The sequence below is a fragment of the Dendronephthya gigantea genome, unplaced genomic scaffold, assembly GCF_004324835.1.
Source record: "Dendronephthya gigantea isolate DGI-Jeju-01 unplaced genomic scaffold, DenGig_1.0 000020F, whole genome shotgun sequence".
Classification (NCBI taxonomy): domain Eukaryota; kingdom Metazoa; phylum Cnidaria; class Anthozoa; order Malacalcyonacea; family Nephtheidae; genus Dendronephthya; species Dendronephthya gigantea.
In genome coordinates, this window is record NW_021163030.1 from 1021894 (window position 1) to 1049599 (window position 27706).

General features: G+C 35.2%; 2 protein-coding genes and 1 long non-coding RNA gene across 4 annotated transcripts; 1 reads left to right on the forward strand and 2 right to left on the reverse strand.

Annotated features, from left to right (window-relative positions):
• Positions 1–307: 307 nt before the first annotated feature.
• Positions 308–1087, reverse strand: LOC114521526 (influenza virus NS1A-binding protein homolog A-like). Its single transcript, XM_028541995.1, has one exon. It carries the CDS (start codon positions 1085–1087, stop codon positions 308–310), a length of 780 nt encoding a protein of 259 aa, XP_028397796.1.
• A 2678-nt stretch (positions 1088–3765) lies between these two features.
• Positions 3766–15185, forward strand: LOC114521587. 2 transcript variants are annotated; one of them, XM_028542071.1, is made up of 6 exons: positions 3766–3884; positions 9839–9942; positions 10835–11785; positions 12380–12574; positions 13318–13683; positions 14055–15185. In XM_028542071.1, exons 2-6 carry the CDS (start codon positions 9888–9890, stop codon positions 14669–14671), a joined length of 2184 nt encoding a protein of 727 aa, XP_028397872.1. In that variant the 5' UTR covers positions 3766–3884; positions 9839–9887; the 3' UTR covers positions 14672–15185. The 2 variants fall into 2 exon arrangements, with proteins under 2 accessions (XP_028397872.1, XP_028397873.1); XM_028542072.1 differs by lacking the exon at positions 3766–3884 and adding an exon at positions 7025–7063.
• Positions 15186–24138: 8953 nt separating this feature from the next.
• LOC114521498 lies at positions 24139–26370 on the reverse strand. The gene is made up of 2 exons (XR_003686808.1): positions 26223–26370; positions 24139–24664 (listed from the first exon to the last, which is right to left on the reverse strand). It is a non-coding gene; the product is annotated as an uncharacterized LOC114521498 (long non-coding RNA).
• Positions 26371–27706: the final 1336 nt, after the last annotated feature.

Consider the following 27706-nt stretch of genomic DNA (forward strand, 5'->3'; position numbering starts at 1 on the left):
CTAAATTTCCCGCCATCCGCCATTTTAAATACACGATTCAATTTTGTTGATTCATTACTACATTTTATAACATTTTATGGATTTTATATAATTTTACAGTTTACTTGCCGATCTATATATATAAATATAATGGTTTGCGAAATACTAAAGAGTGTTCAATACCATATAGCCTGTTATAGCCTGTTATAGGCTTATAGCTCTGTCTCATCCTTACAGGAGTCTTCACTATATAGCTAGCTACTTGATGCGTGTAATACTGTTTCTGACAAATTCAAAAGTTTAAACTTTAAGATCCAAAGCATGGTTACTAGAAGGCAACTGCCACACCTCGTTCTCTTGCTGTAATCATGGCTGGAATATTCTGCCATGAGTAACTGTTGAAGTTGAAACATTCAACAGAGCGAAGACAAGTATTGTTCTGAGTTCGTCCTCCCATGACGAAAATCTTATTCTGAACAACAACTGCAGAACACGCTTTTCTCTTCTCATTCATTGGTGGTAAAATATGCCATCTCTCTGTAATGACATTGTAAATAACAACAGTGGATAAAGGCTTCCCATTTTGGTCTGCACCGCCAATAAGAATGACATTATCACCCCAACGTACAGTTGCCATCTCACTCATGGGGTAAGGGAGGGATGCCAGCTGTGTAACTTCATCTTTAAAATCATATGAAATAACGCTATCAAGGCTCCGTTCATATGAGCTACGTCCTCCAAATACAAATACCTTGTTATCAAATGCTTGAGCTCCGTGGAAGCATCTAGGATCTGGCATAAACGGAGTGGGTAACCAAGACTGAAACCCAGTCGGCGATATTCTGTGTTGATGAATGTTCCTTGATATATTTTTGTTTTTGTTGCATCCACCGATATGAGCAACAATTCCATCACACAGAACACTGCTGTGACCATACAATTTTTCAGGAAGTCGCGTCGAGAGCTCAGACCAAGACGAGCTTTTCATATCTGGGCTGATAGAAAGCTTCGTGAGAGTTTCAGTTGGACCATGATTGGTATTACCACCTACGATTGTGATTTCATTATTAAACACGAATGCAGATGATCCAACGCGACTCTCCCTCATTTGCTGCAGTGGCGACCACGAGTCCACGACATTCCATACAAATTGAAAAGTTCCACGTGTTTCATCTCGCCGAAGTCCGTTCTACGTCCTCCAGCCACAAGAATATTTTGAGCTTGGTACGTCTCACCAACTGTAGTCAATCTTTCTGCTTCTCTCATTGCTTCTTGCATCTCTTTTGTAGCTCGAACTTGCTCCTCTAAAGCTTCCAAACGATGTAACACTTGAACTGTATCTTTCCTTGTTTTGAAGACTTCCTCTTTAACCATGACTAAGCTTTCATTTATAGCTTTTAAATTGTTGAGATCTTTCATTTGATTGTTCACAGAAATCGTATTCACATTGATTTCATGAACAACATGCTGTAATTCAGAACAATTATAACACTTTCGAAACTCGCATAATCCTTGTTGATGACCAATTAAATCTTTTCTTTGAACTTCAGCGAAGCATCCTTCATTCGAGCAAGAAACTGGTGCAAAACCACATTCGTCGACATGGTTTTGAAGCTGAGCTAGCTGAACTATTTCTTGACAACCTTTATCAGCATAATCACAACGAATTTGTAACTCATCTAAACAGTTTCGCAAGATCTGCGGTGCTTGACTGATAGTTTCTTGCGAGATCTCCTCCTGGCATGTCGGACACGTCGACGAATTTTCCAAATGTTTACAGATGCAGCAACGACAAAAGTAATGCTCGTTTCTCCGACAGGTTACTGGTTCTTTTAATACGTTCTGGCAAATACCACAGTGGAAATGTGTGCTAACGGCGTGACGAAATCTTTCATCTTTGTACCCGTGAACATCGTTTGCCATCATGCATACTGTAACATCGGGAGTCTGTTTATTAGACGCCTGTTCTAGACTTTGATGACACATACTTGTTATTGGATCCCCGCAGTCAATATTAACTCCTTAAATAATTGCATAAATTTTACTTGTCACACGTCGGGTTTCAGATAACTTCTGAAGTCTGAACGGGCTTTCCAAAAATCTTAATGCATGAGTCACCCCGGGCTATCAGCAATTGAAGGAACGAACATTAAGGATCGATGATTAATTTTTTACAACTATTTTCGGACATGCACTAGTTTTGTGATTGTAAACTTCATCCTTCAACTTTATTTTAACACCTATACTTTCTATTCTAAACGACGCAAATTCCTTTCTTCGTCGGATCAATAGGTAACTTGCAAGATGTTATTAACATCCCCATCTTTGGATTGACATACTCCAGATTGGAGGTTTTTTGCACTGTTAAATGATGGTTCTGTGTCAAAATCTAAGATCGTTCCAACCTCGTACCCAGGGTCTTTACTCTACTCGTGGGAAGATCGTTGATGAGCATGGTGGGATTTGCGGGTGATGATTGTGATTCTTTTTTTGCAATATTCCGGCATGATATAACTTCACTGTCGTTCTCCCCGGGCCATGCAAGATTCTTTCATTCCATTATGGTAACAACAGCAGCCCCTTGCAAGTGGGTGCATGCTTTGATATGGTTATAAGGTTTTGACCATAATTAAATGATTCTTTTTTATCATGCGAAGACTGAATTTTGTAATTCTATAAATAAGAGATATTAAAAGATTTATAAAATATTGAAGACCAAATATTAAAACATACTATGATTATGTACAACCGAGACATCACATTTTTGTTGCGCGCGGTCACGTGTACCGCGCACGCGCCCTGCGTGCAAACTATTGCGCAAAGCGGATTGAAATATTGGTAGTTTAGTACATCTTGGTCTCCCACATAGATTGTATTATAATATGCCCTGGTTAAAAGGAGCTTTACAAAGCTACATAGAAAAGTGATTGACGTCATATCAACAATTGGGTGAGGCCTAGAATGTTGTGACACTTCTCATCACGACTTTGAATTATAAGAATGTCTTTACGGTTCCCTAATTCCCTTATAAGAAATATTCTTTATTTATATTGAACGAAGCAATTGATATTATCTCTTTACTACATAGTCTGCTATCACAAAGAATACAAATTATTTTAACGTTATTTAGTTGCGATAATAACATTGTTATTCTTTATAATCCATTCATGAAATTCACACCAGCACATTTGCAACATTCCTTTTTTTTACATTCCCACCTCAGTCTAAGATTGACAGCAAAAATCAAAATATCTTTTAGTTTTTATAGTTTATATAAACAAAACAGGTTCATGTATTCTTAATGTAAGAATTACTGTTTCTTTTAACATGTATATCCATCCTTGGTTTCATATTGCAATACGAATTATGAAACCAAAGATGCAGGCTTTGTTTAGGAAAAAGCGACAGTCTTTAACTCCGAATAAACTCAGCTTTTTTATGATTTTTTTCAAATAGTTGTCTGGCCTAAATTACTACAGTGTCGAAAGTTTGACATGCACCTTAAAAATTATCTGTATAACCCATGCATATGGTATGATTAGCATTCGGATTTGCCGTTAGTGTATATAGAACGCGTTCCTGTTCTTGCATGATTTGAAACATTATCGTTAATTTAAAAACATTTAGCCGGAAAATGAGCCATAAAGGTTGAAAGATTAATGGGTATTAGATAAAAACAAAGATTTTAAAAGGCTTCGTTCAAGTGGTTATGTCTGCCTTGTTTCCTATATCTCCCTGACGGACACGCAAACATGAGATAAAATTACGGACACAGTTCATCCAAGCAATGACTTGACTAAAAGCGCGACAAGTTCACACATTTTCACTCAGGAAAGTTCTCTTCCCACACTTGCCAATATAAATGTGAAAACCCATTTTGAGCAAGTTCAAGGCCATTCTTTCAGGTTAGTCTTAATAGCTCTTTTTAAAATCTCTAAGTTATAATTGAAGTGTTACTTAATATAGGCTGACTGACTTATATATCAATAATAATTTTATGCTTTCGCCATCCCAATTATCAAATACTACCGATGACGCATTCATCTATACATAATATGATCTTACTTCTTTGCCTACTTACTTCTTTACTTTATATTTGCTTAGAACTATATAATATATTATATGCAATTTATATATGTATTTATAATTCAACATTTTGTAATCTTAACTGCCGCTTCCAGTTTGTCCTGTAGCATAAAATCGTAGCCGTAGGAGACTAGAAGAGTATAAATTAAATATGTGACAGACTACTGATATTATGTTAAGATAATCTTTGTCACTGATTAATTTCCGCATCAAATATTAGATGAATCCCAGAATATACAATGTTAACTTGTTTATGATCACAAATTCATCATGCACATTCCTCGCTAAAGGCATGTAACTAGGAATAAAAATGGACATATTGTACGGTAAAAGTCGGCATATATTGAATACTTTCTTCGTGGTATTTAATAACTTTAATAATATATGAATGTGATGTCTGCGCCCTGTCTAGAAATGAAGATGTCGGATATAGTTTCGGTTAAGCTTTCGACATGATAAGTGGGTTTTAGAAATCCTGTTTTGTCCAGCTGACAAACAAATTTTCCTCGTAATTAGAATAATCACACATTTAGTATATATACACGCCATGCACGCGGGTACTTGAAATAATGAATTATCTTGTTCTTGTAGTTGTACAGTACATATGCATGGTATGGCGTGCAATACCGGATTTCATATCTTATCGGTATGCGACAAAAACATTATAGGTTGCACTAAACAATTCGTTTAGACCCTTTAAATGAAGACGTTTTTCAAAATGGAGCACTTAAAAATTTAAAAATAAGTTGCATGTCTGAACGCATCGCGTGACATTTTATTGTTTGAGTGACTTTTAGAACAAAAGAATATCAAATTTATCAGAATTGGCGAAACATGCATGCATGCACCGATTTTTATTTAATGTTTAGTCACCATAAAGAATCCTCTCGTGCAGATCATAATTTTCACCCAATCTTCCATCCAATGGAAGATTTTGAAAATCAATATATTTATTTTATAATATATATATATATGTATATATATATATATATATATATATATATATATATATATATATATATATATATATATATAGAGAATTGGTCAGTATATTTCCGTTTCAAAACAGACAAAACTTTTACATATTTAAAAAAATATTTCTGAGAAACATTAACCCCACCCCTATTTAGGGGGGATAATTTCCTGAAATTGCAGTGAACAATGTAGTCGTAAATCATGATAGACATACGCCTATGATCTATATGATATAGGTTTGCATAGGGAATTCATAAATGCAAGGTATACATGCATCTTCATTTTGATTGTCTGTCTTTCACTCATACATATACGTCTTGCTACATGCCACCATAATGCACGAATTGAAAGAGAAAAGTGATTGTCACATGTATTTTTGAAAAAAAACATTGGCATATTGGAGACTGTTAATGTACGGTTAAATCAGATAATCGTGAGCGACTTTTAGCGATTAATCATAATTATAAGGAACTTCAGTGAAGTGAATTAAATAGTGTCTAAAACTCAGAGCAGACAACGGACGCCATAAAATTTCAGAGCCAATATATGACGGAGAAGAATCATGAATAAATATATATGCGCTGCATGAGGTCAAAAAACACAGTCTCGACATACTATTCCTGAGTCGTACTAACTCTATTGACGACGAAACATCGAAAAGTTTTGGCTTTTACCGAATTGCTTCATTTCCGCAATCCATCTGTTTTTAACCAGGCAATCCTTTCGGTCGGTGCTGAATCATATAGAGCGTTATCTTTTCTATAAGATAGGAGGCTAGGAGCTGAAGCCATGCATGCATGGTGGCTGTGATGGTAGTTTCAAGCGTGATATTATAAATGAATACTGAATTGAAAATAATTGAGCGAAATTAAAAAAAAAGAAAATTTGCGAAGGACAGCAACAATTATTCCTTTTGAGAAACGAAATATTGATTTCAATTCTTTTCAAGTGTGTTGCACCGCTAGAAATTTTCGATTTTGAATTCTGATGAATCATGAATATTCTGATGATCCAACGCCGACCATTCCTCTCGACTTAAATCTTCGATGATTTGCACCTCAGGGATCCCTGTCCTATATAATAGTCTGTAAATGAATGTTTTTTAATAGTGTGGTGCGAAAAATATAATAAATCACGTTTTAAATGCATGTTTCCTGCTTTGCCTGCCTGATGGCGTTATTTGACTTTTTTAAACCGCTATCACTGTTTATATCATGCCATCGTTGAGACTTGAGAGAACCAAGATACAAGATTCTGTCGCGTGTATGAGTGAAATGTCAATCCAGCAACTCCGAGCCCGAGGTATATATATATATATATATATAATCCTGTCGTCTGTGCCTGCATGATTTGTGAATATATAAAACTACAGTTAGTTGCATCAGAACTGTCGTACATTGGTAACTTTCTAATATTCATTAATGTCATTCATCTTAATTTTTTGCTTCTATGAAATTCTAGAACTGACTTTTTCTTTGTGAGAAGAAAAGAAAATACCCGCCAAATGTCTGCTTTTTATAGCAGTCATATTCTGTCCACCAGCATACAATCACGGCATGTGAAGTGTTGGAAAGGTCGATATTTTTTCCTTTCTTTCCTTTATGCAAGAAACGGGAAATTGCTTGGCGTTTTTTTACATATTTCACAACTAAATATTTCTACGGATTACCCGCGCATTAGGTTCAGAATGTAATCGGATAAATTTATTATAACTAAGGCTTGGAGGATACTTAATATGACGCACAAAAGTACTCAAGAGGGAAGATTATAAAGTCATATATCAGACACTATGTAAACAATATTAAGTCTAAAATTCAATGATCTTAATTGTTTTGATGTTCCTCACACTGCATGCAACATTGTGTTGTTGTTTGTGAATGTTGGTAGAGTTAATCATGGATCAGTAAAGATTCAGATTTTCTCGTCAGTGACAGAATCAATCAAGCGAATGAAAACCGCTTGAGTATTAGCCATATACGTAATATACCTGATTGCCGCTGTCGACTGAGTGCAGTTTGACCAAGTAAGTATATATTTGCGATGTGTGTCGTTGATACTTTTATAGTTAGCATGCAGGGGGATTGAAATTTTGATTCAAATTAGTGATAAGTCATCTATATACGTGTTATTATCAATTTGCAAGACATGCCAAGCATGCAGTGATGGCCACATTTAATCCAAAAGCTGACCTTCATGGACATCATCTGTTCTTTATAAATAGACAAAGGTCTGGCTTAATAATATTACTTTCATGTTTCCCTCTTTATGATCTGAGATAAGATATATATGTATGTAGAATATCAGTAAATTGCCAGACAAATGTATGGTAAACTGTTATTATCTTACAATCTTCTCTGTACCATGCTATCAGTCACGCCACATCATAATGCCAGACAGAGAACTATATTTAAGGGATGACGAGATAAGCCCGGAAATCAATAAGAATGGGTCGTTTTCTGAAAAAATGATAAAATTCGCGACAGTGTTTGCAAACGTTAACCAAATAGTATATAAATGCGACTATTTTTGGACTGCATGTCATAAACGAAAGGACCCAAGGCCATGCAAGGAGCATATTCAAGCAACTTTACTCCCGAACTTATAATCCCACGAATCACGAGATATCCGTTTTTTTAAGTTAACTGCTAGGTAACCACTATTTTTTGCTTTCATATATCAAGTGTCTGTAGTGTTGGGTTTTTTGAAATTAGGGCTGCTTTCCGCTGTTGCGTTTTTCATACGCACGTACACGCACGTAAAAGTCTAAATGCTTAAGGTGGCTCCCTACAATTTTTAAAAATATTGAAAACTTGTGGTTTTGATTTAAAATTTTAGCACGAGATTTCTTGCTAAGGAAAAGAAATTTCCCAGATATATTAACCAACATTCTAACAGTCAGAAATTGCCCATAAGCATGACGTCATTATCGTTGTTATGGTAACAATGGCGATTCAATATGGCCGACATTTTACCTATTCACGCATTTTACTCGAAAACAAGTTCGGTTACCCCAATTTTTTATTTTATAAAAAGTTTTCTTACAAAAAAATGGAAAATTTGAACGAGTTAAAAAAAATTCTATGGAGCCAAAAAATTTCTATAACGAAAAATCACGTTTTTTAATTTTTAATAATTTTGGCTCCACAGAATTTTTTTTAACTCGTTCAAATTTTCCATTTTTTTGTAAGAAAACGTTTTATGAAATAAAAAATTGGGGTAACCGAACTTGTTTTCGAGTAAAATGCGTGAATAGGTAAAATGTCGGCCATATTGAATCGCCATTGTTACCATAACAACGCTAATGACGTGATACTCAAAGACAATTTTCGACTGTTAGAATGTTGGTTAATATATCTGGAAAATTTCATTTCGTTTAGCAAGAAATTTCCTGCCAAAAATTTCAATCTAAATCATTAGTTTTCAATATTCTTAAAACTGTAGGGAGCCACCTTAAATAAGTGAATAATTCGAAAGAACTTAGTTTCCCGCGTAGTTCAGTATGCATTTGTCGACCTAGATGTTATCATGTTAAATAAGAAAAATTTAATAGCATGAATTTAAACTTTTGCGTGCGTGTACGCGTAAGTGCTAAAAAAGCCATATACTCAAAGTGGAAAGCAGGCCTTAATTATATCAACTATACATGCATATAGAGGTCATCACGTTAACAAGTTAACAAGCCATGCTCATAGTCTATAGTTTTAATTTTTCCTCTCTGAATATACATATTATGTACACATGAATATAGTCATATGAGATAATTTGTTTGTACTCAGTGCCGTAAATTGGTACGCTGAGCAAATTAATATTTGTTTTTCGTTTAAATTTAAATATAGTCTATAGACTAAATATTGAATAGACGCATAGCAACAGTGAACTGCATGTGAATGTTTTATTATAGAATCCTGCATGCATACTTCCAAATTTTAATTTCATGAGACAGTGTACAACTTATAAAAAGTGGGCAGTCTATACGTACTGGTTACTGCAATTGGCAGGCAACTGCTGTTCCTTTCTTTTCATTGTCATTGGCTGCATGGGTAAATTCGGAAAGTGTCTACTTTTCTTTCATTAGGAATATCAAAAGCCCAAAAGGTAATATCATTTGAAATGTTTTGAATTATGGAGAACTCAGTTGCCGATTTTTCAATTATGGCATCTAGCTATTTGATAATATTGATAGGTATATACTGTCACTGATAAATCAAACTGTTTGTCTGAAGTCTGAACAAATACCAATTATTGTGTTATAGGCATAGTATATATAGTGAAATATGCAAGCTATATAAGACAGTCAAAGTGATAGTCAACTTTTTGATAGACAAATCCGTTTGAATGAATTTTGAACCTGGTGTGAAGATTATCCCGCATCGCGCGATGGCAAGACTACACGCCACAATATTGTTTCACTGCATGAGTGTAAGCATATTGTCCCAAGCTTTTGTTCAATATTTACGAAGTCGTAATATAAAACTAGCTAATGACATATTATAGCATATATGACCTTTTACTTAACAGGAAACAGGGAATATAATTGCTCGTATTCTTTATAACAAGTCTTTTGTCGCAAGCCAGCTAAAGGTGAATTGGAGGCGTGGAGTGATAATTGCACTTTGTCATCACCTTAATTGTACCTGATTAATTCAGCTCGGAAATTGTGAAAAGATCTTACAATAGCCTGATATTAATGCTCGTTCATTCATGTATGACTTTCGTATGATTATTATGTTAGCGTTTCTATTGGAAAGACAAACTATATAACCTTCATGCAAGTATCTTATCTTTATTTGTCTTATAGTTTATATCCGTGGTTTGCTGAACGACAGATATACTGATGATTCTATACGATGGACCCTCATAACATATACATTGTCATTGTTATTGGTTTGCTTCAAATATCAGGTATGCTAGACAAGGATATTTTAAGGTCGCTTGAGTTGTTATTATAAACTGGCTGCAATTCACAAGGCATACATTTAACAAAAATAACGTATATATAAACTGCATTAAGGTTTGTGCAATGTATAGTCCGTATACTATCGGCAGTTAATTTGCTATTTGCGATTCCGCAGGGCTTCAATGTGTAGTTGTGCATGCTTGTTTGTAACTTGTGTTCTCGTTTAATCTTCATATCAAGATTGGTCGAGAATTTCTTTGATAACCAAAATTGAGATATATTTACGTTGTTTAGAATAGAATTCTTGTCTCATTGCAAACATGCACATTATTAGCACGATTTTAGTTCATATCGCTATAAACTCGCGTAATAAAAACAGGAATTAATATTTATGCAACTATTTTGGCAATTATATAAACTGCAGATGTTTGCAGTCATCACATACAACAGTATATACCCAGGGCCGTACATAGCGGGGGGGGGATCAGGTTGGCAGCTCCCCCTAGAAAAAAAATGTAACTTACAATTTTCAGAAGTTGTATGTAATGTCCTGTTTATAAAAACACACCGTTCCCTATACAAGATCACTGTCCCCCAAGCTCAAAAATTCTGCGACGGCCTTGCATATACTGTGTATATACGCGACGCTTTATTTTTCGTTAATTCGTATCTTTCCATTTTCCATGCACACGCATGTTTATATAAAAGTAATTTATAATTCACTGTTTACAATACCAATTAATAATAATAATCCTCTGGCTGTCTTGCTCTGCCTCTGGCTCTGGCTGTGTTTGAAATTCATGTCTAAATTGAGCATCGTCGAAGAGAAATTATTTGAGCTTTCTATCGTGACAGAATCTGCTGCCTTTTTATCATATTAAACCCTTTTCATTTTAGGCTGTACTAGCAACAAGCGACTTCCTTCAAGATCCTTTAGGGTGTCGTACACTCCTTCGGTTAGGAGATTTCGTAGTTTCGAAACTTCAATAAAACTGACATTTCGGTTTGGTAAAGAACAGAGCCAGCACAACATTTCAAATCAAGTTATTAAACTGAGGCTTTTGAACAGAAATAAGCTGGTAAAGACTATCAATAAGAGTTCGCGTGAAAATCAAACACAATTGGAAATCTCGTGTGAGATATTTTCCAAGCCAGGTCGATACTTTATTGAATACTTTATACAAGGTATTACAAAGAAATTCAGGTTGTTGACATCAAAACCATTCATCGTCCGAAGCGAAAAAGTTCATATTGAAGTAAAGAAGAACCACACGGCATTTGGTGGCTCGTTATCAGCATGGTTGAACAGCAAACAAGGACGTTGCAAACCCTTTAGAGGAAACTTAAAATTGTTTTGGATAAAGAGCAGTAATGAGCATGTTTTAGTCGCCACAAAGAAAATCAAGAAAGAGAAACTTGAAAGCAGATCACGAGTGCAATTTCGCTGTGATATGTTTGACACACCTGGAATATTTTACTTGGTATATATTTCAGAGTACACCAACAAAACAATAGCGAGAAGTCATAACATAAGCGTCATCTGGGGAAAGTATGAGATTACAGCTCAATCAAAAAGTATATTCCCTTGCTCTAATTCCTTTGTGATCAAATTTTCTTCACCTGGTTATTGCGACAGAACCGAAGACAAGATTGAAATGAGATCCAAGGTTTATAATAACGTCATTGACTCTCAAAGAGCTTTCCATGGTTTCAGATCCGCATTTTTCTCATGTGCAATATTTAAAAAGCAAATTCGTGATTATTGCTTTTACTACACCACAAAGTCTTCTTTGACCAATGAAAGAAAGGTCCAAGCAACTCTGTGCGTGCCTTCAAAAAAACGAACGGGTATGTATAAATGATTGATTTGATTTTGATATATACTGACGCATTTAAAACACGTTGGTCTAAGGACATGACAATCTATTTTATCGCTAAACAAATCTCAGTCGGTAAAGTTTCGACCAATCTTGTTGTTTGACAGCGAGGAAGAGAGATATTCGCTTTTGAAGATCATGACAACACCAGATCATTATCTCACAATTACGTTCCAAGTTCATTTACAACTCATTTTTCTCCTCCTTGTCTTTGTTTCTTACATTCAGGAAACCATTTATTTAGTTGATATTACAGTAGGGTGAGAAATTTCCGCAATCTATAGAGTTTATAAAGAAGTATGCAAATGCTTCACTTCATACCCTATACATTCGATTGCCGTCAGGAACTGAGAAACGCCTCAAGTAGCAAATGCTTATTATTTAAAATGAATACGTTTTACTGTAATTAGAATTTTACAGTTTCCAGTACCCACACTTCCACCTGCTCGGTCTACTCAATGGTCTAAAATCGGGGAATGAATACCGAAATGAACGACCATTAAATCCACTGCCTAAATCCGAGAATAAATTAAGATTTTAATCGTAAAACATTTTCATGTTATAGGACCTCAATGGACTGAGTGGTCGAAATGGTCAGCTTGGAGTTCTTGTACTGCGTTTGGTGGCTGTGGCAAAGGAAAGAAATACAGACTGAGATATTGTCCTTTAGAAAGTTATCGCTTTCAAAAATCAGACGATACCTCACTTTGCGCCGGAAAGGGCATAGAGTCAAAGTCATGTTCGCTGTCGCCATGTGAAGGTAAGGTCTTGGCTTAGGGACGCAACGATCTAAACGTCCAAGACCAAGCGATCAGCCAAATGTTGAAATATAAACATAAAACCCAGATGTAGAAAGTGTAAATGGCGCCACCATGGTTGTTCGATCAAGGAAAATTCCGGAAACGCCCGTCTTAGAGTGTTTGCATTGTTCAATTTGCTGCTCTAAGATCTGTAGCACGATATCATTAGATAAGAAAAGTCTATTCTATTCAAAAGTTTTGCCAACTAAATATGAAGTTTTCAGACTCGCTGACGAGTGGGTGTTCTAGCAATGCACCGCCTTAGTCCGCCCCTGATCTTGTGAGATTATTGAGAAGACGTGATGACGTCAGGTGTGAGGTCACGTGAAATACATTTTTAAATAAGGACATTTTTTAATACATACAATAGGAACATAAAACGAATTTCTTGCTGGGTAATTTAACGAAAATCACTCGTTAAGTATAAAAGTCTAGTTAAAGGATAATTCATGACAACCTAACAAAATGAATGAAAATTATGCGACTATTTTGAGCTAGTTCTCTATGACTAATATGTTTGTCTAATGTACCGGGTATATGGAAGACCTTTAACCACCAATGCTCAACGAAACTCGTCACGCTTAATGTTTCATTCATAACTATTTAGTAATTGTTATAACTTTTTACACACCCTTTTTGTTTGTTAATTATTTAAGTTAAATTAAGGGCATACATACAATTTTTGTATAATATTTTCCTGTAGAGTGCAAATCATGTGGCTGCGTGTTCTCTATGCCTGCTGGTACTATCATATCCCCGAAGTCTCGTGTGTCTTTCATAACTAAAGAACGGTCAAATTGTCACTGGTTCATTGAGATAGCGAAACAAAAGACAATAAAAATATGGTTTGATTCCTTAAACCTTGAAAAAAACGCATCAGTGGTGATAAGAGATGGAAATAGTTCTAACTCGGAAATATTGAAGAGAATAACACATCAAAGTCAAACTCAAGTTGACGATATTTACAGTACATCTAACATAGTTTCAATATGGTATGAGAATAATGGCACTAATGGAAATTTCCAGCTGCAAAACAGTTTTGGTTTCCAGCTTTCATATTCTAGCGTCGGTAGGTAATCTGATATTTAAATAATGTGCGCATTCGGTGAAATACGAATAATACAGATTAAGTATACATGTCATATTACCTAAACCTATTATATACAGTCGCCTGAGATCGCCATTCTCCATATTAAGCACTCCTTTTTGCAGTACGGTGCACTTCGGTGTAAAAATACACAGCCTCACAGTTGATCATTGAGGCAGCGTAAAAACGAATCATACTTTTGAGGCAGACTGCAGTGTTATATTGTAGTATAATATACAAAGTTTCCAGTTAAATGTTCATTTAATAGGTTTATTTCTTTAATATTTACACATCGGCATGCAATTGTCTGTAAACGCATATTTGTATACTTGACTAAATCTTTGATTTTCTAGACGGATCAAAAACTCCTGTCTCTGCATCATCAACAAGGTCTCAGTTAAGATCAAGGCGACTTGCCAAAATGACATTTATTGGTATTCTCGTAATTTTGATTGTTATAACATTTTCCATTGTTGCAATCATTATTATAAGAATAAGACGTCAAAGGTTACATGAAAATGCAACAAAGACAACTTTAAGTCAACATCCATCTTCTCACACCAGCCATCGACCATCTTCGTCTCGTACGAGCACAGCCTGTATGTCAGAGTCAACCAACAGATCATTTTATGAGCATCCATTTTCTGCTGATGAAAGTGTAAATAACAACCCAAATGTTCCCGGAGTGAGTTCTAATCACCGAGCGGGGATGTTAACACGTATGGAACAAAGGACACCGGTGCATGTCTGTCCAAAATGTTGTTCATATGCTGAACAGCACTTTTGTGAATGTTGCCATGCAGATAGCAGAAGGATTTTGAGCACCCACCATGGGTCAAATGTAGAAAATAGACCTGGCGTTTGTCGCTCTCAACGTGTACATTCAATAATTGAACGACGAGTTAGCCTTAGTGGGGCAAGTAACGTCTCACAAGATTTTCCAGAAAGAAATTATCCATCATATTTATAAAATAGTATATGTGAAAGTAGATTAATTTATTTTAGTGGATTTTATATTTAGCTAATGAATTGTGAGGATATATATATTATCGAATGAAAGCCCATAGAATAAAATAAAAATTATAAAAGACTGTTTCCAATATGTATTAAAATTAACATTACCATTAACATTATTGTGAATACAAATCAAGTGCCTTATTCATACTAAATTGTCGTATATGTAAATATATATTTCATTCTTTCCTGTTATATACAGCCTAGTCATAGATTTTTTTTTAACGAAACATCGATAGATTATAAAACATTCCTCAATAGCAAATTAAACGTTTTTAAGTATAGTCTGACGATTAAAATTTTTAAAATATTAAATAACCTCCAATGACTTTATAATAAGCCCTCCTATAACTGCATGCGTTCATGTCAAAAAAATCTATGTCAGAAAAATTAAAACCAGGCACATTATTACGGACGGGGCCTAATTAAGAGGGGGGCTTATTTAGTTGTGCGTAAAATCTCTTGCAAAATGTAATGTATTTAACTATACGTTCATAGTATTATATATACAAAAACAAAATACAAATTTGTAAATGGTCTGCAAGTTCAACAGTTTGAATAGAGCGAGGGGCTTAATAGAGAGGCGGGCCTTAATAGAGAAAGGGATTTATTAGAGAGATGGGCTTAATGGAGAGGCGGGGCTTGATAGAGAGAGGGGCTTAATAGAGAGAGGGGCCTAATAGAGAGAGGGGCTTAATGGAGAGGCGGGGCTTGATAGAGAGAGGGGCTTAATAGAGAGAGGGGCCTAATAGAGAGAGGGGCTTAATGGAGAGGCAGGGCTTGATAGAGAGAGGGGCTTAATAGAGAGAGGGGCCTAATAGAGAGAGGGGCTTAATGGAGAGATGGGCGTAATGGAGAGAGGGGCTTAATAGAGAGAGGGGCCAAATAGAGAGAGAGGCTTAATGGAGAGATGGGCTCTCGCCATGTAATTGATATATAAACCATCAAAAATCAAGCAGTAAGATTTCCATTTTCATCTTTATTCTGAATTTGTAAGAAACGGTAACGAGCGATTTCTTTGCTATATCTCTTTAATTATACTTTCTTAACCAATCAACATTCATGTTTTAAATTTATTTGTTATGTTGGATACAATTATAAACAGGAATTAGCTAAATTATGTCGTATGACATTTTTTAAACATTTTTTTACTTCAAATGCAAATAATTCTTTTCATTCCTTAACTTCTTAAGCTTGTTTACTTCTACAGACATACACGAGTTAACAGTATTTTGACATTGAAAAAATAAATATATGTATATATATATGACAACCATTTGCAGTCCAAAATAATTAGCAATTCATTTTACAGGCATTGTTTTTCTTTGCACATTCTGGGAGACAACCTTCTTCGAAATTACAATCCTGGAAGCATCGTGCATAAGCAGTCTCACAATCAGCCCAACAATCAGCTGCACAACTTGTGATGGCGAACAACGCTAACAGCAAGATCATCAAATATACTCTTGATGACATTCCTGATATCGATCTGAAAAGATAACGAAATCCATTCGAAATTTATAGTTTCGCATGCAGAACAGAGCACTCTATAGCGAGTTCCTGTAACCTGCATTCTAATATTAGTTAAACATTATACTTATTGCTCAAAATTACGGATTATACTGCCAATATTTAAGCAGTAACGACCAATGATAATGCTTCATCGATGGATATCATCTCTAATATATATATATATATATATATATATATATATATATATATACGCGCCGCTGTCGAAAAAATAACTTTATATAAATTATCAAATAGACTTGAAGTATGCAGAAACTGCCAGAAAGATGTATAAAAACATATTCAACGGCTAATAAATACGACGTTTATATCTCCCAGACGGACCAATATTTCGGATGTTTTGACAAAAAAATGGGCAAACTTAAATGCAACGGGGGCAGATAATTTGAACTGATCATATTGTTCTGTTGTTATAGCAATTAATATTATCGTTGAGTTATGTAAACAGATTATCATGCATGTTTTAACTTTTAATCGAATTTATAAAAAGAAATTTTGAGAATTGAGTTTCAGTTTGTTTTTAGCCCAATAATATTCCGACTGTACATGTACATATATAAAGTTTGAAGCGTTGTATATGCACTCATGGTTAATATGCAGTGTAGAACGATTCGCTACAAAAATTATACCTTCTTTAAGCTTTTTAATATAATCTTATTTATAGTAACTTACCTATAAAAATTTTCAAGTAAAGCCGGTGAATTTAATGCAGAACCATGCATAGTACGTAACTAATGGTATAAATTTTCAACATGAATAATTTTTTCCTGGTATATACATGGCCTGTCATGGCAAAGAAGAGTTTTGTGTATTGTCTTGCCACTTCCAATAAGCTATACACCATCACTACGCAACATTTTTCAATTTTTCATATGATATCTATTATATTATATGTAATATGATTTATTTAGCTATATGGAAAGCCATACACTAAATTCTTTTCTATATATCTTTTGAGTATGATAATTGCTATAATCGCAATAGAGTTTTGGCGATTTTGACATATTTGTGATTTGTCAGTTGAATTAGCGATTTGGTTCAACATGTATTACACTTGTTTTATAATGGTAATTCTTTTGAAAATGAAAATGTTCACTGACAATTGTATCCCACTATTAATGTAAGGCAAATATTCCAATGTCAATTCAACTATAATCATTATAGGATATAACTACAATATATATAATAATTGGATGTCGGAAACACAATTAAAACTACTATATCGGTTAGATTATGAGCTTAACTTGTCTTTGCTTTAGCTTTAGGAATTTTTGGGAGTGACTGAAGGCTGAGATAAATCTATATACGATTGGATATATACATACATACCTTGAACTTTAGTTATATTGTCTCTTTCGTGCACTTTCTGTCTTCGTGTGAAGAAGAACGCTAGAGTGTCTTGTTATTTATACAAGAGGTGGAAAACAATTGATGCCAGAAATCGTGTCCACCAATGACTGGTTTGTTATGATTGTTTGAGCAAACATTTGCATAATTATCAGTTTGACGCTATTGTTTGAATTTATTAAACTCCGTGTGATCATAAAATTGCCGTCGCATTGTTAAAAGATGTTTCATCGTTTATGGTGAAATGAAGCCAGAGATTTACTAATCTTCTTTAATTGAAAACTATTTATTCAATTATGTTGTTGAACATCTCTTTTGATTTGGTCCAACTTCACTCTGATATCTAGAATTACGTCGAAAGATGTTTGAATAATTAATGATTAATTTTGAATGAATTGAATTTGAAAAATTGCCATCCCATGCCACAGTTGTTTTTTCTATTATCATGATTTAATCATGGTTAATATTGATATTCACGAAAGAAATACGAGATTACGCCGCTATAGTCTATACAATTTTTTACAATATCACGTTAGAATATTGATGAAAGCGTTGTCCGGCCCGGTAATTATTTTCCTCGGCATATATTGAGTTGTAACATTATAATTGGCATGTTGTAAAACACGGACTGGACTGCATTTGTAAAACACGGACTGGACTGCATTTGTAAAACACGGACTGGACTGGACTGGACTCAAAATCTGTAAAACACGGACTCAAAATCTGTAAAACACGGACTCAAAATCTGTAAAACACGGACTCAAAATCTGTAAAACGCGGACTCGACAATCAGTTGTACAACATGATGATCATTTGTTATATTTAATTTAATAGCAATCTAAATGTTTTTACGTTAATTTACTTTCCCATTGTTGAAAGGTAAATTAAATGTTACACGAAAACGTTTTCAACATCAACTCGCAACGCCGCGATAACTGATGTTTTTGAAAAAGGTTTATGCGTTGAATATGGTATATAGCTATATGAGCAGTTTTTATGAAACGTTTTTATGTTCAAATTTTTGTTTATTACTGCGTTGCGAGTTGATGTTGAAAATTGTTACATGTAACATCGCCTTAAATTCCGGTGCTGTAAACGCAGAAAACAGTTCATTATTACATACAAAATAAATTTGTTCTACTTAGAAAAGCAACTACTGAAATAGTTTGGTTACTGGCTTGCTGTACCAGCATAATCCATTGCTTCAAATGATTGCTCGGTTTAAGATCACGATGAACAATGTTGTTGTTGTTCAAATAGTCTTGCCCAGTAACTATATCCTTTACGCAAATCGGCAACAACTCCGAAAATGATGAAAACTCGAATTCAGTCTCAACAAACTGTAGAAAGTCGGCAAGAGAACTCACCATTTTCTCTAAACCAAAATAGCCAAAGTTGAAACTTGAGTATTGCATCATAATGGCATACGGCTCACTGCAAAATCCTATAAACGAACTTACGTTACGGTGGCCCTTAACGCTGTTCAGGATTTTTGCTTCTTTTACGAAGCGCGTCTGGGAGTCGATGTTAAGACTTTTAAGTTTCTTGACAACGACATTTTGTTGCGAAGTGCTACCATATGTAGCCAAATATACCGACCCAAAACTGCCAGATCCAAGTTTTTTTTCTTTGGAAATGCTTTTCCAGGCAAATCTCGGAAGCTCTAAATCCTTTTGTTTTAAAACAACTTTCGGAAGCTTAAAGCTCCCTGCCATTTTAAAGTATACCACTGAAGTAACTTGGTTTTCAGTCCAGACTATACACGACAGACTATCATACACAATCGTCGCATGAATGCAGCTGTTTGACAGTTTGTATTTCCGGATACGAAATAATATAAGCTGTTACAATTTAAGGTTACAGCCTGTACGAAACTGGTGATAGCTACTTAAAAACAAAATTTTTAAAATTGAAATAACTTGTCTATGGGTTAGAACGCATTATATAATATTTATGAATTTGGTGTAGTTACTTGGGAATCTTGCTAACACTCTGAACTGAAGTAATAGTATAGCCGACAGAAAGGTGTGAAAACTGCCAAATGAAATATGAAGACCCTGCAGTTAATTTCCTTTCAAATCAATTAACCATGCAAGCCAGACCCGCTTGTAGTTCAAACTTAGCGTTTTACAGATTTTGAGTCCGTGTTTTACAGATTTTGAGTCCGTGTTTTACAGATTTTGAGTCCGCGTTTTACAGATTTTAAATCCAGTCCAGTCCAGTCCGTGTTTTACAAATGCAGTCCAGTCCGTGTTTTACAACATGCCATTATAATTTAATATTGTAGATAAAACTCATGCATTAACGCTATACGTTTATCAAATCCTAACAGAGTTTGGCGTTCCCCAAACAACACAAATACATTATTGGGTGGCTTGACTGATATTTTCTTTTCTCAATGAGCGCATATGTGAAAAATTATCTCCGGAATCCCTCTTCATCGGTTTAACTCGTTATACCCACTCAGCACTAAGCAGCCTCTTCCTATACATGTTTATGAAGTATTCGTAGCCGTTTACACTAATATATGCATGTCTTCAATGGAATCACTAATATTCAAGATGTCAGACTCCGGAATTTAAACATTGAATTGCATGTATATTCGCGAAATTTTTGCTGTTTGCTATCACGCGCCCGACCTTAACCTTTCGAGATTCTGCAGCACTGCAGATTGGGACAATAAAACGATCATAAATATAATTCGAACGTCTACGAACAATTAATGGGTGAAGTCTAGTGAAGTCTAGTAGTCTTCTATGGAAAATATGCAATTCAAATATAAAACACATAACATGTCGTCAATTTAAGGGCACTAATATTTACACAGTAGAATCTTGAAATATCGCCGCGTCAAGAAATGAATTCGAAATTCTTCTTCCCCGCCCCTTCTCTTTGGTAATTTTCAAACATGCAGAAATGGTTTTTCTACAATTTGCGTATATATAACCAGGGATCAGAGAACTAATGTTGTGTAATGCTGGTAGATCTACCGTAGGTGTATATCAGCTTATTTATATTCACGAGTCACGACAACTAGTTATATATAAGCCGTTATAGTTCTTAAGTTCAGTTAACAACATCATCGATCTCTTGTATGTACCTCGACCACCGTGAGGTTAGAAAAGTGAAGGTGAAAGTCGCAAGTTTAGTCCCATTCTAATTTCTAACAAACAGCCCCTTTAGCTACTACTGTTTTGTGAGATAATGATGCAAAAAGCCAATTGTTATGTTAATAATTTTTACTGTTTACGATTATCGATTAATACTTCAGTGTGGTACGATGTTAACGTTATTAATAAAGGTAGTCTCGTTAAAGTTTTATAGCGTTCTGTACTCTTACGCCGACATACAATTTTTAACGCATGGCATTCTGTACATGATACATTCATCCATGCGATGTAAACATGCCCTGGTGTTGCCACACATAATATTGTTAACGCATCTTGTCACTTCTGCTTGACACATCCACCCACATTTTTTAACTCTGCTTGCAGCGCTGGTGGGAATATTGTTATGAAGAAAACACGCAATGATCAACGTCAATCCTACGATTTTCATCTAAAAGATACAAATATTCACGTGTTACTGAATTTTTACTGTTTGATGGCATAATAAGACCATGGTTGAGATTTTGTTATGGATAAGCAGGGACACTGGAACGATGCAAGGCAATAGGGGGGGGGGGGGGCAGATTGTCTTGATTGAACACTTCTGTATTGACGCACATCTTAGCACACCAACAGTAATTGGACGATTTCGATGTCTGAGAGTATTCGTGAAGTTTATAACAAATTGCAGTTTAATCATTCAAATGGAAAGAGCCGCGTCCGCTGCCTCTTGCTCCTGGCACCTACCCGTCCTCCCCCCTAGTTTTGCCGTCCCAGTAAATAGAACTAAAGGTTTTGGTATAACCAGCGGCTAAAGCCTTAACTAAACGTGTTTAATTTGACGACAAATTCTAGACTGAACTTTCGACATCAACTCAACGCACGGTCAGGGGCGTGACGAACGAGTCAGAATTAGGAGAGTGTCATGTGATTTTGACCAACTTTTACAACAATTTTCTATCCAGACTGGGCCTACGTTTTTACCGCAATTTTTTACTGAATATAAATCATCATTTTCAATTCCGCGTATAAGAACTATATACGAAAAGTCATTTCACCGGGCTTAATATACTGATGCATGGATGGCAAGTTAAGCACAATAAATAACCTGTGTAGAACTAGACATATATAGCTAAGAGCCACATGCACGAATGGCGGCATATTAAACCAATTACTCATTATTACACATTACGAATATTCTTTTTGAACTAACTAAACATTTGCCTTTGTGTGCATGTGGTACCTTGTTTAAAAGACACTGCATGCTCAGTGGTGCATGCTCAGCTGAATAATCGTCCTAACGTTTTACCGTCGGCGGTGTTTAATTACTTTAACTCATTCAATATCTACATGCTTTCCGGGAAATTAATATCACAGGATGAAGTTCTCTTCTGTTTAAACCGTTCAATCTGAAGGATTCCGGTCATTTAGCGGCTAGCGGATCATGTATGTAGTCATGCGGATATATTGAAAATAAAAATTGCACTGAACTTAGTAGCTGTATATTCAAATACCAGTGACCGAGTTGCATTATGAAATCATGTACTCACCATTTTAGAATTTTAATTTTTGATTTTTCAATTGCTCTTTCTTCCAAGATTTCCACCGTGAATTATAAAATAGCGTTCTTCCTTGCCTTTTTATAAATGCTTTTTACGAAGAACGTTGGTTTGTGGTCGTCACGCAAACTAATTATTAATTGCAATTATTTGCTATCATTATGTTGTAACATCTGCAGATATTGTACACAATCTTCTCCTCCATTTTATCAAAATTAATGAAGCGCTAAAAACAACAAATGAAACGTCATATACCCCAATAAGAGATTTAATGAGTACGCTGCATTTTGGAAATACTGGCAGACAAAATTGATAAACGTTTGTCGTCCGCTTACAAGCAACAGTTGTTTGAATCAATTTTCTTCTTTTGTCTCGATTTATTTAATAATAAAACAGTAATATCCTTCAATTTCCCTGCATCAGTTTTTTGACTCTCAATAATCTCTCGGCAATCTCATTATCAGGACTATCTCTAATTCTAATCTTTCGAGCGCTAATAATTTATAGAAGCCGCAAATTTTACAAAATCTACCGCCGTTGTCATATGCATAATCAAAATTGTTATGTTGATCTGCAGGAAAGTGTCAATCTTACATTCTAATTTGATACAATATCCCGTATTGTTCATAAGGTCCAAGTGCGTGGACGTATAACTAATGAAACTCAGAACATAAAAATGATTGTGCACTTTATTCAATCAAACTCATAATATGCATATGTATATAAATGGATGATTAGAATTTATCACAATTCGAGACAATTTGAGCTGGATCAGTATTCTGCCAGGACATTGCAACGAGGTTGCCGAACATAGCAGATTTTTTTCTCCACTTTCTTTTATCAATTATTCGAATGAAAAAAATCGATGAGAAACTTCTCAATGTTTCGAGTTTACTTCGACGAAGGGCAAAGGCGGGCCAAGCCTTGGTCGAGACATCGAGAGGAATCAGTTTATGTTTGTGCATGATGTATGTCGTGTTTCGGCCACAATGAAACTAAGTAAATTAGTTTGTAGATCACTCACGTGAGTATTTAATACTGCAAAGCTTTCGGTCCGTTAACCCGAGCCTTCAGCTTTGCAGTATTATAAATACTCGCGTTGTGTACCTACAAACTAATTTACTTATTGATGTCACCATGCAAACTTACAAGAATATTATCACAACGAAACCGTTGTCCACTCTGTGCCACCTTAAACTGAATTGCTTTTCAAGGGTTTTCTCCTTGGCTTTGGAAAAAAGAGAGACTCGAACATCTTCAAATTATCATCGAAGATATTTTTCTGATAAATATAACAACGCAGGGGGAACGGAGCCGACTACCACTCGTGCAGGTTATGCGCAGTTACTGGGTAAAATACTTTCACGCATATCAGTTTCATTGTTTTTCTGTTTTATCTTTCTTATTATTTGTAGGGAAAACTTGAAAGTCCGTTTCGGCTATCAAAACACCAGTTTAACCGCAGTATTGTATATACCTGGAAACGATTTTGGCCATTAAGTTTTCTGTTATATGTGTTAATGTATGTGGTCAAACATTTTAATTAATAAATAAAATTCAGATTAGATTTTAAAATAGATTCAAAAATTCAGATTAGAAAATAGATTAATTTTCTTTCAAAGTGTAAATGACCGTAAACGAGATAAGTGGTTAAACGTGGACTTTATAATTTTGGTTTTAGCAATTTGATCTCCTTTTGTTCGTTAAGGTTGTTAAGCATTATCAATATATCCATCAATATATTTGTCATTTTAACTGATGAGAAATACTCCAATGGTCTTTATTTCATTGGTGAAATACACATACTTGGAATTAATATTCTAATGGGACAACGTGATTGCTCAACGAGAAATCGGCTGTAAAAATTAGGATCGCTCAAGAAGTTTTGAAGATATGATTATCGATTACTTTACTATTAAAACTTCGTTATAAACAAATAATTCATTAGGCAATAACTATACAGCATCCATTTAAATATTCTTTTAATTCTAAGTTGTTCTTTTCTTCAAAAAGCCACTGGCTATGAAATTTCTAGAGAAGATCATTAGACGCAGAATATTACAAAATATCCACCGCTGCACATATATCAAGAAGAATTGTCCAAAAAACTTAATATTGTTCATTTCAAAGTGTGTTCATTTCAATTCTTTGTATATTGGTTGACATACTGGAACAGTCGTTCGTGGAGCAAATTTCGTTTTCTGGCTTGATTTTGGTTGGCACATTTGTCGAAACAAATCCGTTGACTGGAAACACAATCATCGCATTGTAATATGCATCCACGAAAACAGTCGATATGAACAATTGCACATCTTGTGTAGCAATCTGCATTCACCCCGGTTATGATCAGGAACATTATTACGATCAAGCCGGACGATAAGAAATTTCTGAATGGCGTCATTTTACCTAATAAAAAAAGCAGATAACCAGCTTAGCTAGAAATAAATGTCATATACGTTTGAAAAGAGGGCTACTCCAGTGAGTTTTGAGCGGTTACATCAGATTTCTGATATAATCATAATTGAACTTACATTCTCCCTAGTAACCAGGGCTTTAGTAGAGACGGTATAAAAGTTTCTTTCTATATAGAGATCAGTGGCTAAAAAGAGGAAGCGCCCAGAATATATATAGCAAACCACAGGAAGTCTAGATTGTTGTCTCTTATATAGCGATAAAATGTCCCTGGTTGCCAGGACAACTTTAGTAACAAAGTTTGTTCTAGACTAACAGAGTTTATTCATAGAATTAATGTGGTGTAACCGTGAGTTATAACACTGAAGCATTTGGCTAATTTTAATGTCTCATCATACACGATCATTTCGTTAGGCTTTTAGCCCTTGCAGCAATCATATCGAATAGAAACCTAAGCTATGTATGAGTCAGCAATTTAGAACCTCCAAAATCCATGTGCAGGTGTCCTGCCCACGTTCATAAACGATTCGATATGTCTGACGTAATCTTATATTTTCCAAAAAAGCATCTGGGTGAAAGACTGGCCTTTGCTCTTTATCAAAACTAGTAAACATTCAAGTCATTAAAGTTTATTGATTCACCCTATTCCTCAAAATCTATTCCCTCTGCATTTATCTGTAAGCCTTTTGTAAATGTTGTGGGCGACTAAATGTTGTAAGTTGGCGGATCGTTTCCGATCATGAAGTGAAACGTCCTTTAATTAGCATCAAGAACCGTTGCATTTTCTTTGTTTAAAAGTCATTAGTTCTCTCATGAATGATCGAGTCATAAAGAAACAAACATCGTTCCGCTAGGATACAGTTGGTAAAAGACTGAAGCCAAGGTTGAGAATATATAATCAGATGTATATTGGGCCACTAATTATTAACGGACAAAACCGCGTTGTTGCGCTTTTAGGGGTTGTTCGCTTGAGACCCGGTTACCCGAGACTTAACTAAGCGTGAGATGATTTTGAGGGATTAAAATATGTCTTTTTGAAACAAAACAAGCACATGCATCTACCAAGCACTACCAGGATCATGTCATTTACTCATTTCAATACCTCAAAATCATTTTACGCTTCGTTAAATCTTGGCTATAAATGCGGATCATGTGCACAGCCCTCAGACTTGCTTAGCAGTTAAGTTCAATTCTATCAAACATGGTAATCTTAAACCATCATTACTATTTACTACTGAAATGAATAAAATACGCACTCAATATTTATTAAATGTAGTCGTAGTCAGGCGTAAAGGATCCACTATAGTTAAATAAATACATGCTTGACCGTTTAAATGGTTCAACTGTTTTAACTTTGCATGCGTCATGAGAGATAAATACTTGATACTTTTAAAAACTTTCATATCCCAGGGCGTTCCTTCTTCGGACTGACTAGCATTGAACATAGTTGCATTTTAGCCATGCTCGCGGCTCATGGGCGAGCCGATGAACTGTATAGGAAATTTATTTATTGCTGTTTAAAAGAAATAAAATATATTCATTTACCACTTACCCGCTTTCAAGTTTTCAAGATTTGGTGTAAAAACCTTTATGAAGTGCCCTACTGTGTTCAGGGTTGCACGTCTATCTTCCACAACGCTCAACTAACGACTACCTGATAAGCTATTCAAGCATACAACATTTGAATTAGGTTATGTGCAGTCAAGTTTAACGGAGTCAAATTATTCACATGACAAACAAAATTTGAAAACACGTAGCTAAATTATGTAAATTAGCGAGAACACGAAGGAAGGCCTAGGCTTTAAACTCAGTTTGTGTGTGCGGGCCCTTACTCTGTACCAAGGGGGCTGCATGTTACTTGATTTAATCATCGTTGCTGACAGAAATACGACAGCCGGTTTATGCGTTCACAGCCTAAAAATCCACTATGTAAATTGTAATAGGATACACAGGTGTAACAATAGTCAATACTGACCAATTTTTGATCCTGTTTGTTTATATTAATGTTGCAACTAAATGATTTTTTTGTTGTAAAGAAACTAAAGCCCCGAAATTTGTCACAACTTTAAATTTGTGTGAATACACATCAGGGGCGCCGTGGCCGGGGGGGCCAGGGGGGGCCATGGCCCCCCCCAGGATTCAAACCTGTCGGAAATTTACGAACATTGCATGTTGTCGGAGTTTATCAATCATAACAGAGACTAAGCTATTTTTGCATTTGTGGCTGTGTTATGCTGAACAACCCAAAAGTATTTGAACTATCAGAAAATAGACGCGGTTATTTCTAATATTATACGGTACGACACTACCCCAAGTTTTTATTATACTGTTGTCGCGCAGGCTAAACTAGCTGTTTCTTCCGAACGTTTCCAGTTTCCGATAAACATGCATAGTTTCTATTAATATAACATTACGCAAGGAATGTAATTTTCGAAATGTCGGAGATTGGCGCGATAAAATCGCGATGAATGGCCATGTATCTTTGACCGCATTTATTGTTCAGTGAGTTTTTACAGTTTATTGCGTTGATATGGTGACCGTCCAAAGAAACACCAGCATGTCCCGTATCAGAATGCTGGAGCTACAGCAAATCCTTTTCAAGTTTATAGTACTTTTAGTCAAACGGTTCCTGAAGTTTATAAAAGATAAGGTACCACGATAGTACAGCGGAAGAAGTAAACTGATGAGAGGATGGAAGCATTTGCGAATATGTTTATATTTTGGTTACAAACAAATGTTGCGTATAGAATACGCTGTATGCTCATCCACTAAGATTACAAAGCTATAATAGAGTATCGTGAAATAACGTATCGCGTTATTTGTTAATGCATGTGGATTAGAATCTCTGTAATACAGTTTTCCCACAAACAGTTAACTGTATCAAAAATTATTCAACTACTCAATTGAAAAGCGTATGTAAAACGTGAATATTTATCGGTCATATTCATTGTGCATGAAGCGTCAATTTAAATTAGTAGACGTAGCTCGTGATCTTTGTCATAGCAAATGCCTGCGCGTCCTTACCCAAAACCCCCT

Bases quoted from the DNA above. Each gene is read 5' to 3' on its own strand.
- LOC114521587 (XM_028542071.1), top strand. From the start codon at position 9,888: ATGGACCCTCATAACATATACATTGTCATTGTTATTGGTTTGCTTCAA. The intron at 11,786-12,379 runs GTATGTATAAAT...TTCATGTTATAG, and splicing joins GCCTTCAAAAAAACGAACGG to GACCTCAATGGACTGAGTGG. The intron at 12,575-13,317 runs GTAAGGTCTTGG...ATTTTCCTGTAG, and splicing joins TTCGCTGTCGCCATGTGAAG to AGTGCAAATCATGTGGCTGC.
- LOC114521526 (XM_028541995.1), bottom strand. From the start codon at position 1,087: ATGAGGGAGAGTCGCGTTGGATCATCTGCATTCGTGTTTAATAATGAA.